The sequence below is a fragment of the Cydia splendana genome, chromosome 24 (assembly GCF_910591565.1).
Source record: "Cydia splendana chromosome 24, ilCydSple1.2, whole genome shotgun sequence".
NCBI classification, from domain to species: Eukaryota; Metazoa; Arthropoda; class Insecta; order Lepidoptera; family Tortricidae; genus Cydia; species Cydia splendana.
In genome coordinates, this window is record NC_085983.1 from 7,171,913 (window position 1) to 7,187,441 (window position 15,529).

The 15,529-nt window shown below is 37.1% G+C and overlaps 1 protein-coding gene across 1 annotated transcript; it reads left to right on the forward strand.

The window, feature by feature from the left end:
* The first annotated feature begins 8,112 nt into the window (after positions 1 to 8,112).
* On the forward strand, positions 8,113 to 9,998 carry LOC134802202 (uncharacterized). Its single transcript, XM_063774795.1, has 2 exons — positions 8,113 to 8,220; positions 9,038 to 9,998. The coding sequence occupies exons 1-2, from the start codon at positions 8,202 to 8,204 to the stop codon at positions 9,979 to 9,981; spliced, it is 963 nt and encodes a 320-aa protein (XP_063630865.1). The 5' UTR covers positions 8,113 to 8,201; the 3' UTR covers positions 9,982 to 9,998.
* The last annotated feature ends 5,531 nt before the right edge of the window (positions 9,999 to 15,529 follow it).

The window sequence follows — 15,529 nt, forward strand, 5'->3', positions numbered from 1 at the left end:
ACGTCATTTTTAGCATTTATTATTAAAAAAAAAACGAAACGTTTAGTATTTGAGCAAGAATATAGGTGTGTTTTATTTAATAAACAGTAACTTGGCCGACTTTTCGGGATCTAGACGATTTCGTTATATATAATGACGAAATTACCTAGCACTTACGCCGGCGGCGCCGCCGCTAATACGTTCCTGTTACCGACTTGGTCGACATCCGCATCATGCGAATGCTCCGCATCGCTTTTATGCGGATGCGGATGTTGAAAATAATGCGGATGGTCCGCGGATGCGGATGCGGATGCGAATATTCGCAACATCCCTGGTTAGGGCCCGATTTACATTTACCCACTTGTTACAGTTTTGACCGTCAAGACCACTATGGAGATCACGCTGTAAGTACTGTCGCCCATTAACTGTCCATGGGTGGACCTTAGTACAAAAGGGGTTGTGCACAAATCACGCGAGGTGTTTTCGGCTACTTTTTGACCCCCCCTCCCCCTTGGTGATATTTGGTGATGTTTTGGGCTACCCCTCCTACCCCCACACAACCTCACGTGTATTTTATTGTTTTTTTTTTTCATTCGACCTATATTTAAGATTAATAGAATTGTATATAGAAAATCTTGTTTATTTTTCTATTTTCGTTAAATAGACTCACTATTTTGAAATGCAGAGTGAAGATTTATGTTTAACGAAACCGAGAAAAAGTATCTACTCATGTGGTAGGTTTTTTTTCTTAGTTTCGTTCACTGTAGAAAAATACACGTGAGGTTTCCTTATACCGCCCCTCCCCCAACGTGATCTATCGTGATTTTTTCGTGACCCCCCTCCCCCTGTCGAACCTCGCGTGATTTGTGCACAAGCCCTTAGTACAAAAGGCATTTTGTTGGATAACCCACTGACTGACTAACTCTGTACCTAAATGAGTACATGATCATAATCATAATCATTTATTTATTTCTTGAATGCAAAGATGTAATATACAATTTCTGAACAGCACATCCTGCCTGAATAGGCATAGAAATATTGAATATTACCTAAAACTCTGACTAGATTCTTATGACCTACCATGCAGCATGCAAAAATAATACAGTCACGATATTTAAATACTACATTATACTATAAAATAAAACATGGAATTGAATTTGTAACGACATACGTAATTTTATTTATTATTAATTTGTACATGTGATATTTTATCTTTATTTGACATTTTAATGACAGTTACAAATTATTTACGTTGACATCGACTTTAATGTTAATTTGGTTTATATTCAATTGTTTGACATGTTTTTCTTTGTACAGTCGCCATCAGATATATCGGAGCGGCCAAGGTGCTCACAAATATCGGAACACGCCTCTATTGTCAGGGCGTTAGAGCGCGTGTTCAGATATTGTGAACACCTTGGCCGCTCCGATATATCTGATGGCGACTGTACATGACGATCCTTATTGGGAGACACAATTAATCTTATTATTTTTTATTTTAATTTATAATGTAATTTTTGACGATCATGATGAGAAGATAAACATAATTTTGGCGAATGTAGCAAATTTATAGTGAAATTTTCATCTTGAAATAAAGAAATCTAATCTAATCTAATCTAATCATAGGGTCCACCAATGGACAGTAAGGAGTGTTGCTGTTTGTACAGTCACCTGCAATAATATATTACTCTTCGAAGGCCGCAGAAATATGTGACACGCTCTTATGGCTCTACTGACAAGATCGTGTCAGATATTTTTGCGGCCTTCGTTGTGTAATATTATTGCAGGTGCATGACTGTACTTGTCTGAAGGCCTACCGCCAACATCGAAAAATCAATGTTGCGATTCATTGGAAATAGGGCTTAGGAAAACTATATGGCACTCTTACTTCTCTGTTGGTGCCTAACTTCGCCCAAGTAAAATATTCAAATATTAATATTACCACGAAATAGATATCCATCGAATTCACAAAAAATAAGTAGGTTTGCGCAAAAAAACATTTAAATTCAATATTACAAATTCTAAAATAACTTGACTTCTCCCACTAACATTGCTTAATATTTTTTTTTAAATAAAATTTACACTAAAGTTATAAAGTTTTTTTTTTCAACTAGATCCTGACCGAATGTTTAGTAACTCTGCTTTTTTTCTACGACGATTTTTTTTGCTCTATACCCACGATTAAACACCCCATCTTAAGCTTTTTTTTACTTTTCAGAGAAGCCGGTAAGTCGAGTTCAATTTAATTTATCTATTAATTTTAATAATATTACACACATATACACTATGTATATGTCGCAGTAAGATAAGATAAAGCCGTTATATAGTTATAACCCTAGGGATATATTTATATGACGTAACATAGTTATATGAAAGCGATTCATTACTATCTTACTAGGTATATAACTATAATACGGCTTTAGTTTAGTGATATAGTTATATTTATATCTATTTTCATCGAGAAGTTCAAGGTACGTAGCCAAGATATCAATAGCTCCTCTAATCTCTCTCTATCACTCTTCAATATTAGTGCGACAGAGACATTTGCGTTTCGTTCGGTATCGTTCGGGTCGGTATAAACGATTGGCATCTTGGCTACGCACCCAGATACGTCTGCAAGCGAGACTGCAATTATATTAAATCAACAGAAAATAAAAATATTCACTCCTCCGGGCTTGTCTATTTTCCAATAATTTAAAAAATCTACTTATTACTGTTTCTTCGTTACTGTTACTGGGTCATTGCGCTAGTTTTCGTCCGGCTCTAGTTTTCGTCCACTTGACGAAATTTGAATATAAACCTTCATTGCTGCACAAATTTGGACTTGTTGCAATCCTTAATATCTAAACAATTTATCTATTTACATTATGTATACGGCTTTACATTATTTACATTATGTAAATAGATAAATTGAAAAATGTAAATAGAAAAGTATATTTCGCAAGTAGCTAATTAAAAATGAAATGTACATATTATTAAGTGGAAACTGGCACTGGACGGTAAACTGACGCAATTACCCTATATATTTTGTATTTTTTTTAGCGAAGCGCCGTCGCCGTCGTAAGGGTTAGAATAGCTACGTACCACGTGCATGGTTATGAAACTACTTTATGAAATAAACTCATCATGAAATATAAAAAGACTTTTTTTTTACGTCCCTTCCTTATACGGTTAGGTTAAGGAGCCCGATTATGATTATCGCCTTGTTACAGTTTTGACGTTATTTTGATACGACATCAAAGTAGTTTTTTTTACGTAGCCCTGACAGCCGCTAAGCTTATATGGGACTGGGCCGGACACATCTGCCGTATGCCAAACGACTTGTGGGCCAAGAATACTACCGAGAGGAACACCAAACATAGTGCGGCGTCACGGCAGACCTCGAAGGAGGTGGCGGCACGATCTTGACGTCTTTCGGAAGGATTTGCCTAATATTGCCATAGAACGAGACGCATGGAAGAAAGAGAGGGAGGCCTTTGCCCAGCAGTGGGACACAACAGGCTGACAAATAAAAAATAAGAAATTAAGGATAGCTCTTACTGATTGGTGCATGCAAAGTGAAAGTCGTGCTTGAGAGATGCGCGCCAATCACCAAGACGTTCGTCACGGTCGTATCAAAACCAATAGGGAATATTAGGCAAAGCTCTGCATAGGTGGCACAACTAGCACATACAGTAAACAAACCTCATTGACATCATCAATGACAGTAATGACACATCATGCGTCACTAGGTCAATCACAAGGCCTACCGTGAAACACGACAATCGAAAGTTCGGTTTCTGCCTCTCTATCACTCTTGGCTATTCGATCGATAGAGAGGCAGATAAAGAAATTTCGATTTTCGCGTTTCGCGGTAGGCCACCTGTAAACAAACCGCCTTGGTGCATCAATGTCATAGTGAAAATTTGTCTAAAAACTGTCTAAGGCCTAGTATGGGGTGCCCCTTAATACGCCTAACATTATTTGTCATATAGTTGAGTGTGCTCAGAGCATAAAAAGGTCAACCACGGCGTTGCATGAACAAGAGATTTCCTTTGGCAGGATTGGTCCTTAGGACCCAAGGATGGATTTAAGAAGTGGAGCCACCCAGATTTTTGATGCAGGTGGGGGGTGGGGGGGTTTTAAGCGTCGGCGACGTCTGATGTTAATAATTGTTTAAGTTTAGGTTCTATGTCAAGTTTAGTATCATTTTCAAGTAAATCAAAGATGTAGACATAGATTTAATCTAAATCGGTTCAGCCGTTATTAATTCCCTATACAATCTTACACCTTCCTTTTCACTTTTAAGAGATTTTTTTTGAATAATAACTATCCTATGTTCTTCCCCGGGACTCAAAATATCTCTATACCAAATTTTATCTAAATCGGTTCAGCGGTTATTGAATCCCCATTCAAAATTCCACCTCCCTTTTCACACCCTTAAAGGATGAATTTTGAGATTTAAAGTAGGCTATGTTATTCCCTGGTACTCAAACTATCTCTGTACCAAATTTTAACTAAATTGGTTTAACGGTTTAAGCGTGAAGAGGAATTAAAAAAAAAGTATTTTTTTCATATTTTATGTGTTTTTACTTCGGAATGGTGTCATTATGATATCAGAAATGAATTCGGAATCTTCGATTTAGACGAAAACGATACCAAACTTGGCCTAGTAGCTTAAATGATATAGATATCAAGATCAAGTTGAGAGCCCCCCCCCCCCTAAAAATTTACATCAAAAATCTCGGTGGCTCCACTTCTTAAATCCATCCTGGGGTCCTAAGGACCAATCCTGCCAAAGGAAATCTCTTGTTCACGCAACGCCGTATTTTTGGCCCAGCACCATCCGCTAATAATATGAATTCGCATAACAGTTTTGGCATAACATAATTGTGCATAACATTGAACAGGCATAATATTAAAAAAGCATACCACTTATTGCGCATAATAATGAATCCGCATAATTTAAATATGCATAACATTATTAACTATAACTTTATTTGGCACAAAATGAATTAGCATAATTTAATAAAGCAAGAGAATTAGATGGACCAAGGCAAAACCAACTCGGTTAGGTCAGGTTCACAAGGCTAAGGCAGGATCGAGCGAAACGAAGCGAAGCTGTTGTAACAAATAATAATCTTTGAGCTGTAAAGCATTATTAAGGCGTAGTAAGTTCGTGTTCTTCTTTTTTAAAATAAGTTTTGGTTTTTTAAGGTTTTATAAATATTTTTCATATTTTGTTTTTATTGTGCAACTTTTTTTAAAGTGCGTTTTAGACCTATTTTAGTGATTTTATTTACAGAGCAAAAGTCAAAAACTCAGGATTCGAATCGCTGAAAGCCCTAGAGAAAGGCCGCAAGATTGCTAATTAAATTTTTGGCAACCGTATTGTGATATTTGTGATCTAAAAAAGCGCTACATTGACTTAAAACTTCGTTCTCTCAACCTACTGAACCTTAATTCCAGCCGTTCTACATTTTTATTAATTTGCCTTTTATATTTATTTTATACCATTTAATAATTATTCAAAGTAACTTTATGCTTATTATATTTATCCCAAGTCATCGTTATGACAATTTACGTTATGCGTAATCAGTTATGCGGAATAATGTTATGCGATTTAGAAATTATGCGTAACATACGTTATGCCAATTTGAATTAGGAGTATTTTCATTTCATTTCATTTATTCACAAGCAATATGTACATCGCATTGGAAATTATACATAAAAATTGGCTAACACAAAAGAAATACAATAACATACAAGGAAAGGAATACACGTTAATTTGCCCAACTATCACAAAAGTAATAAACTAATTAAAAAAATACAATAAAATATAAACATGGATTACCTACACGTTAATTAACAAAAGTAATTTACTAATTAAAAAAAAACAATTACAAAAAAATATAAAATGTCAGTCTTAACTCATAAATCTAAAAAACTACAAATATGTCAATTAATGGTCAATTACGGAATAATTATATATTATCTATATTGTCATATGAATAATTCTAAGTAGAGTGTATATATTTAATGTCAATTCAATAAATAATTTCAATTAGTAGGCTGACAAAATTCTTCCACTGAGTACAAACACTTGCTTAGCAAAAAAGCCTTGATCTTGGTTTTAAACATGTTCACATTGATGATCATCTTCAATTCAACCGGTAATCTATTAAACAGAATAATGGCCTGATAGCTTGCTGAGTGCTTCACTACTTTAAGCTTAGCCGTGATTGTTTGTGGCAAGTCTTTTCTCCTAGTAGCTAGACGGAGTTCTCTGTCTTCTGGAGTTTCTATAATAAAAATAGACTTAATTAAATCTGTTAGTACCACCAAGATATACAGACTAGGAACAGTGAGAATTTCATATTCCAAGAAATAGCTCTTACAAGACTCTGTCTGTGGTAATCTAGCTATCGTTCTTATTGCTCTTTCTTGAGCCACAAAAGCTGTTTGTATATTGTACTTGTAACTGTTGCCCCAAAACTTGACGCTATATCGTAACCTGGATTCAATCAATGCATAGTAGACAATCTTTAGTTGAGACAGTTTTGCTTCGTCTCTAAAACTCCTTAGGGCATAGCAAGCAGAACTAACAGAGTTTTCTATTGCGTGCAGTTCGTTTTTCCAATTTAGGTTTTCGTCTATAACAACACCGAGAAATTTAACCGATTCAACTTGGTGGATAGCAGTTCCGTTTGAAAAAATGTTTAACATTTCTTTATTTCTGGCAGTGGATCTGAAAAGCAACACATTGGTTTTCTTACAGTTTAATAATAAGTTGTTAATATTGAACCAGGCATTAAAATGTTTTAAAGCTTCATTTACCCTGTCATTTAATATTGAAGTGCTTTCTGCTGATATGACGGCAATAGTATCATCAGCAAAAGCTACAAGCTGAGTACTAGGAAGAGTATGTATTACGTTATGCGAATTAATATAGACCCCCTAGTATGTATGTTACTCTATGGTTTACTAAACAAATTAGTGCTGCACTCTGGCGGCAGAACATTGCAGTAATATTCCCTATAACCAAAATAACGGAACTTGGAAATAGGAAGCGCTGGTGGCCTAGCGGTAAGAGCGTGCGTCTTTCAATCCGGAGGTCGCGGGTTCAAACCCCGGCACGTACCAATTAGTTTTTCGGAACTTATGTACCTACGAAATATCATGTGATATTTAACAGTCGCTTTTCGGTGAAGGAAAACATCGTGAGGAAACCTGACTAATCCCAGTAAGCCTAGTTTCCCCTCTGGGTTGGAAGGTCAGATGGCAGTCGCTGTTGTAAAAACTAGTGCCTACGTCAATTCTTGGGATTAGTTGTCAAGCGGACCCCAGGCTCCCAAGCCGTGGCAAAATGCCGGGACAACGCGAGGAAGAAGAAGATGTATGTTTAAACAATTGTAGTACGTCATCATCATTGTGAAACGATTGTATAATGTCGATAAGTCATTTCATTGCCGTTCATAAATAAGTAATAACTCAATATCGCGAGACTAATATCTACATGGCTTACATTAACACCTGCCGAGTTGAGGAGTGACAGCAGACAAATAATAGTACAGTAATAGTTATTTACAGCACATAATATGGTGCTACTTTCCCGCCCTAGAGCGGTAATTAGCACAATACGTGCCTATGTCAAAAATTTAAAGGGCCATATGTACTGTAAAACATTGTACAATACACGTGCGAAAAGGTAATTCGCAATTACAGTTTGGTATACGAAATATTAATTCAACCATTGCGAGTAGAAAAAGACAATATAGTCAATAGTTACAAATAGGTACAGTCCAGACCAGGCCTATGGAACTCTCCGCGCGACCTTGAATTTATACCTAAGCGACGCGCACCTCAGAAGGTGCAAAAGCCGGTAGGCTGACACGCGCGAGCGAAAGGGAGGCAGATAACGTTTTTCGATGTCGGCGGTAGACCCTAAATGGTTACCTTTTGCGAATGCTCCGACTGTGGCACTGCATGCCGAAATTTACCCTAGGGACTACATAATCACGTGCATGTGACACCCCTGTAGTTGCAGCCATCCAGAGGTTACGGTAACCTCTTGCCATCAAGCGGGCCTCACGCGCCTAACGTACTTTCTCAATAGCATTTTTTTTTGTTGGCCGTATTATATTAATTGGAAAATTGCAAACTACTTCTGAATTCCACCACGAACATTATTGTATTTTCCATAATTTAAATTAGTTTCATTTGGAAACTCAAAGGCAGCCAAGATGTTTATATTATTACTATGTAAGTAATTTAAATTCTGTTAAATTCTTACATTTCTTGTACAGTCACGGACTTTAACTGTTGAGCCATTTAGGGTTCAAGCTAATTTGGCTGTCAATGTCCGTGACTGTACATCTGTACTCTAGCATACAACGACTTAAATGTAAAGTAATAAGCATTTGTATGTCGGCGGCCGATCGTAAGATCAGGCATATCGTGAAATTCCTAATCATAACGTGAAACGTGAAAATCAATGACTTTTTCCCTGAGTCGACGGAGCCCCGCTACGCGGGGCTCCTATTTCTGGGCAGTTTGCCCTTCGGGCATCTGAAGCAACCCAACGAACCTATCCTACCTATACTTATATTGGTTTAATGTGACTATCGTCAAAACATTACACAGGAACATTACGATCTGCGTATCTTACGATCGGCCGACATATATAAGATTATGTGGAATAAGAGAAGCTAATAGGGCAAGATAAACACTTGTAGGAGTTGTAGGGAAAATAACAGAGATACCTTCCTACTTAAAGATATTAAACACTAAATTAAATGATACTAGGTACTAAAAATAAACCCTACTTACCTAGAGTTAGACCAAGATAAGTCTGCACACGTCTCGATTTTGATAGCACACGCATTGCAAGTGTTGTTTTAAATGTCTCTAAGAAATGATGACGTCTAAATAACGCTATCATAATTTTTGCAGACTTTTTTTGGTCTAACTCTAGAAGGACTCTCCTCATACGGTTTCTCATGCCACGAGTAAAATAAACTCCGTTTCTCATACCCACGACTAATCCGTTTGTTAAAGTTTTTGTTTCTTTCACATTTAGACTTGGCTCTTATCGCTAATTCAGAAATCAGAGCTCAAGCTGAATCAACAACTTCGAATGATACGCATGTTAAAAATATCAGTGTGCTAGTAACAACCGGAAAAAATGAAATACACACAGACAAGCAGAATATACAGATAAATCAAAATAATTCTGAAGTTATGCTATCATTTAATGAAAACACAACAGCATTAATAAAAGATTTGAAGGCAACAGTTGAGAAACTAGTAGCACATTTAGAAAAACCAAAACCAAAACCAAAAGAGTCTCCCCGGCGAGTTCTTCACAATGGTATTTACGATTTTTTCCCACAATTTCCTAGAAAAAAAAGAAGTATAGAAAATACGACAGACGCTGTAAGAAATAGTAATACGATACCTGTTGAAGTTAAAATTGACAAAGCAAATGATGTTGAAAATGTTACTGAAACAAAAATAGCAAAAGAAAATAAGACAGAAGAGGTTGCAAATGATTACTATGATTGGTTGAATAACGATCAGAATAATACTACCAAAGTTAGTAATACTACCGAAGTTAGTAATACTACCGAAGCAAGTGGCAGAAGAAGCTTCAATTCAGACATGGAAATAGCTAAAGTTGTACGAACAAGACTGCTATCTTATGTGCACGAACATATAAGCGATACTATGAATAAAATTGATTCACTTAAAAACGTTAAGAATACTTACGGCACAAATAACATTTTTAACATAGGATACATAATGGCGAACGTCGATCTGATAGAGAAAAACTTGAAAAAATTGAGAGAAGGAATAAATGAGAGTAACAAAGAATGGGCCGAGGCACATATTTTAGACGTTTTCGATAAAGTTAAATATACCAATACCGTGATGACTAGTCTAATGACTGCTTTGAAATCGATTTTTAATGCATCACCAAGTAATGGAGTTATTGAAAATGCACAAGGTCTCATGTATGGTTAATAGACAAATAAAAATATCATTGTGTTATTAATTAATCTAATACCTTTAAACGAGCAATTCTTGTTTATTTATATATATATATATTTCGGGGATCTCGTGAACGGCTCTAACGATTTCGATGTGCTATGTGGGGGTTTTCGGGGGCGATAAATCGATCTAGCCAGGTCTTATCTCTGGGAAAACGCGCATGTTTGAGTTTTAATATGTTTTCCGAGCAAAGCTCGGTCTCCCAGATATTTTTGTTATAAAAGATAAACTAGGACCTAGGTCTTAAGGTGCATTCACACCACAATTAACTACTCATACTCATATATTTTATTGCATTTCATGTGTACAGAGGATCTTAGGGCTAAGTACAGCTTCAACATGAACCGGTATTAGCAACGTAACAGACTAACTAAAACTATACTAAACTAAAACATCTAGTTCTCACTTAAAAATGCTTGGATACAATAATAATGCTTTGCTAATTAGAAGTCGCTTTAATTGCACTTTAAATCTATTAATGTTTATTTCAGTCAAATCAGTTTATTTTTTAGAACTGTCAAAACGATGGAATACTACTATGGAATTTATATGAAACATTGGCATGTGACGTCACAATCAAATTACCTACTCTTTATAGTTTTATACGGGTTTTAAAATGGACCAGTGGATCATTTTTATGTTTAACTAGCTGTGCCCGCGGCTCCGCCCGCGTGGAATTCGGTCTGTGTCAGTAAGCGGCTAATTTCTAATCCTAATTTCTCTCCCTCTCCCCTAGAGGCGGAACTTGAAGTAGGTAAAGTTGACAGATGGATATGCTAGAGGACTGTAGTCCAGATAAAGTATTTTACAATTAGGTACCACTAAATAAAACTACACTCCAAAGTCAATAGTTTTTTCGCCCTTATTCAAATTTTACACGTGATTTAAACGACAGAGTAGGTAGTAGGTGTATATCGGACGATACAGTAAGCCGTAAGGTATACGCGCGCGAGCGAAAGCGAAGCGGCCTGCCTGTGGCTAGACCGCCACTCACGGTGGTCTTCTTCAGACTCCTGAGGAAGACACGTGCCCCTTGTAACCTCAATGCGTTGCGAGACTTTCGGGAATGATTCGATTGTTTTCGGGAATGCATGGTAATGCGTATAAAATGCGAGTCCCAAATCATTTGACTCCGCAAACGACCAGTGCCGGGTTAAGATATTTTGATGCCCTAAGCATTTCTAGGCCATGGTGCCCCCTCTCCCTAGGGTCATCAATATTACATTGAATTTTTTTGGTAAATTGAGTGACGTTCATTGCCGCATTACAGCTGAGAATGGAAATTAATCACATTATTTTATCACGACAATTGGCAGTGCCGCAGCAGTAACGTTGCAACAGAGTACCTAATGCTGCTGCAGTCGCCACCCGAATGTCACCTTTATCACATCTTAGAATGTCATTGAAAACGCGAGCGAAGCGGGCGCGAAAATTTTTCGATATAAAAACGCAATTTTATAGACAGTTGTACATTTTTACTTTTAGTATGGAAATCAGTCACATCATTTTATCACGAAAATTGACAGTGCTGCAGCAATAACGTTGCAACAGAGTAATACTGCTGCAGTCGCTATAGCTTAGAAAGTGATTGAAAACGCGAGCGAAGCGAGCGCGAAAATGTTTCGATATAAAAACGCAATTTGATAGACAGTTGTACATTTTTACTTTTGGTATGGAAATCAGTCACATCATTTTATCACGAAAATTGACAGTGCTGCAGCAGTAACGTTGCAACAGAGTAATGCTGCTGCAGTCGCCATATATTAAAAAGTGGTTAAAAACGCGAGCGAAGCGAGCGCGAAAATATTTCGATATAAAAACGCAATTTGATAGACAGGTGTACATTTTTACTTTTAGTATGGAAATCAGTCACATCATTTTATCACGAAAATTGACAGTGCTACAGCAATAACGTTGCAACAGAGTAATGCTGCTGCAGTCGCCATATCTTAGAAAGTTATTGAAAATGCGAGCGAAGCGAGCGCGAAAATTTTTCGATATAAAAACGCAATTTGACAGACAGTTGTACATTTTTACTTTTAGTATGGAAATCAGTCACATCATTTTATCCGGAAATTGACAGTGCTGCAGCAGTAACGTTGCAACAGAGTAATGCTGCTGCAGTCGCCATATATTACAAAGTGATTAAAAACGCGAGCGAAGCGAGCGCGAAAATTTTTCGATATAAAAACGCAATTTGATAGACAGTTGTACATTTGTACATTTTTACTTTTAGTATGGAAGTCAGCCACATCATTTTATCACGAAAATTGACAGTGCTGCAGCAGCAAAGTTTCAACAGAGTAATGCTGCTGCAGTCGCCATATCTTAGAAAGTTATTGAAAACGCGAGCGAAGCGAGCGCGAACATTTTTCGATATATATATATCAATTTATTAAATCAACATAATTATTCAATTATTTTTGTTGATATCCGTGTCTTCTAAACTTAGAGTTAATTTGGCAAAATCTTTCCTCGGTGGCTTATTCATGTCACAACACTCACAACGTATTAAATTCAGCTCCATCTGGTAGTTTACCAGGGTACTCAATAGTGGTAGCACATATTTGAAAAAAGTTTGCCCCTCTTTCCTAAGTAGCGCCATAAGATTCAGGGGCAAACTTAAGTCAATCGAGTGTTGTGGCTACCCCCCCTTTTAGGGGTTGAATTTTTATAGCCTATAACCTGGCCGGGGATTTTCTCGACAGATTAGTAAAGTTTTCATCAAAATCCGTTCAGCCGTTTTCACGTGATGCGCGTTCAAATAAACAGACAAACAGATAAACAGATAAACAGACAAACAGACAAAAATTCTAAAAACTTTTGGAACGTGTTCTGTTATCGATTCTAAGTATCCCCAGCCAACTTTTTTTCAAATATCTTCCATGTACAGACTTTCGACCGTCTTCAGCTTTATTATATGTATAGATAGATTAAGTCGGGCTAATCTAGTATTGAATCGTAAGTTTGATAGACGAGACTACTGTGGAGAACACTGCAACAGTATATAACTACTAGGTAAGTTACCTAATGTTACCCATAGTCTAATAAAACATGGTCTTCCATTCCCAGAGTGACACGGGGCTACGTCACAACAACATGGCCGCTATATATAGCGCTATCGCATATTATCATATAGCGCTGTCGCATGATGACGTAAGCCCGTGTCAGTTAGGTGACCTAGAAAAGACGGGAATGGAGTACCAGGCGGAGTATATTATTATACCATGATGTTACCGTGTTGCATAGTGTTGTTCCACAAAAGTTAATGTCGGTGTGGATGCACCTTTACAACATATGTTGCCAAATTCTGACCTTCTCTTAAGGCGTGTCCAGACGGGGACAATTATTCGCCAATCTGATAAAATTGTCCGATCAAATCAGGCCGTGCCACAAACGCCAATTTGGCTCGCCGAATCCAACCACCGATTATATGACCGATATTACCGATAAAATGGGATGCGGGCGCAATAATACCAATTTGTGACGTAGTGCTAGTGTAGTGCTGCTGGTATTCGCGTTTGGGGGCATTTCTTGAATTTAGAGCGCTCATACATCACCATAAATTTAAAATTGGTGAAAGTGTCTAAATTGGCGTTTGAGTCCGCACCACCTGATTTGATCGGACAATTTAATCAGATTGGCGAAAAATTGTTCCTATCTGGAGGCCATACACCGCTCAAGTAAGTAGGTATCATCATCTACTTATTTATTACACGTATGAAATTAAATGAAACAATATATTTTTAACTTATTTGTTTTATTTCTAACTAGAATACATCACACGGCATAAAAAGCAACAATTTAACAAATATAGAATATCCGACCACATACTTATATCATAACAAATAGAAAATGCGAGTATGACATCATCTTCCTCGCGTTATCCCGGCTTTTTGCCACGGCTCATAGGAGCCCGGGGTCCGCTTGGCAACTAATCCCGATAATTGGCGTAGGCACTAGTTTTTACTGCCATCTGACCTTCCAACCGCCGCCGGGATCTTCAAGCCGGGCCCGGGCCGAGCCGTCCGACATGTCATTTTCTATGACGGCTGATCGGTGATCGCGGTGTGCTTTTCATAGAAAACGAAGCGCCGGAAGCTCCGGCCCGGCCCCGGCCCGGTCTAGCGTAAGTCATCCTTTATGGTCAGCTACTTACTGGGTGAAGGTTTGACCGCATAAAGCTGATTTTTGTAGTTACGTTTGTAAAAAAATAGGAAGTACCTACATGTTTTAAAATCACTGGGACTTTTAAGATAAAAGTCTGCGGTCAGAAAAATTTTGCTTAAACTTTTAAAAAATAAGCCTCTTTACAACAGTCATCTCTTAAAATTAGTTTTAATATATTTAGTCTATAAATATAAATATATTACATATTGTAAATGCTTTTGTAACAATCTACAACAGTTATTTTGTAATTGAATAATAGCCCAATTTCTATATACCTACTATGTAAATCTTACATATAACTTGAGCACGCTTCTTATATCTAACAGTACAATAAGATAAGATAAGATAAGAAAGATAATACGTGCTTGTACTTCTTCGTTATTAAATTTAAATAGTAAACCTAAAAAGATGTCATATACCGAAGATTAAAGAAAAAGTGGCGAAGCCGTCCAGGTGCTGATGGCTGGAGTCGAACCGGAAACTTTATCGCGGCTAACGCCTTGAACCCCTAGGCCACCTAGCCATGGCGGAATAGGTCCCTATTTCTCGACTAAGTGGGTACATATATGCCATCTTAGGGTGGTATATATTCCACCTGTCCAATTTCTTTGTCCAAAATTTGTCCAATGTCCAACAAATTTGTCATTGTGTTTAACTCTCATTAAAGTAGTAAGACGCAAATACACATTGGACCAAAATATTGGACAGATGGAATACCACCCTTAGAAAGACTCTTAGGCGTCTTTGACCAACTCTAAGGGCGCGCAGTACGTGCTTGCACCTCTTATAGCCTCCTAAGGCCCAAGGTACTACCTATAGTACTTCAGATCGATGAAATTTCAGTCATATTCAATGGGCAAGAGTCGCTTTTGCTTTGTTTCGTTTAATTTTCAAACAACGCAAAATCAACTTTATTTCCTACACTATAGGTTCAAATTTCAGTGGCAAATTTTGGATTTTTCACTTGTACGGATGGGCCTTAGCAGGATAGTATGGACCTATACTAATCCCTTACGGGATTATATGCAACCATTCATTAACCTCACACTTAGTTTTTAAAGTTTGCTATAAAATATATCTTGTACACATTATGGTAAAATGGGCGTTTTCAGAAATAAATATCGAAAACCCGATTCTCACAGATCCCAGTGTTTTTGGGTTCTTTCAACTCAGAATCACTAGCATATTAAATTCTGATAATAAAATAAAATGTCCCAAAAATTTGTATGAAAATTGTACATTCCACTACTTACGTCACGCACAAGTGAAAAAAATTTTCATACTAAAACGTGACGTAATGGAATGGACATTTTGGGACATCTTTTTTGAATGGTGGGATGGAGAATGCTGT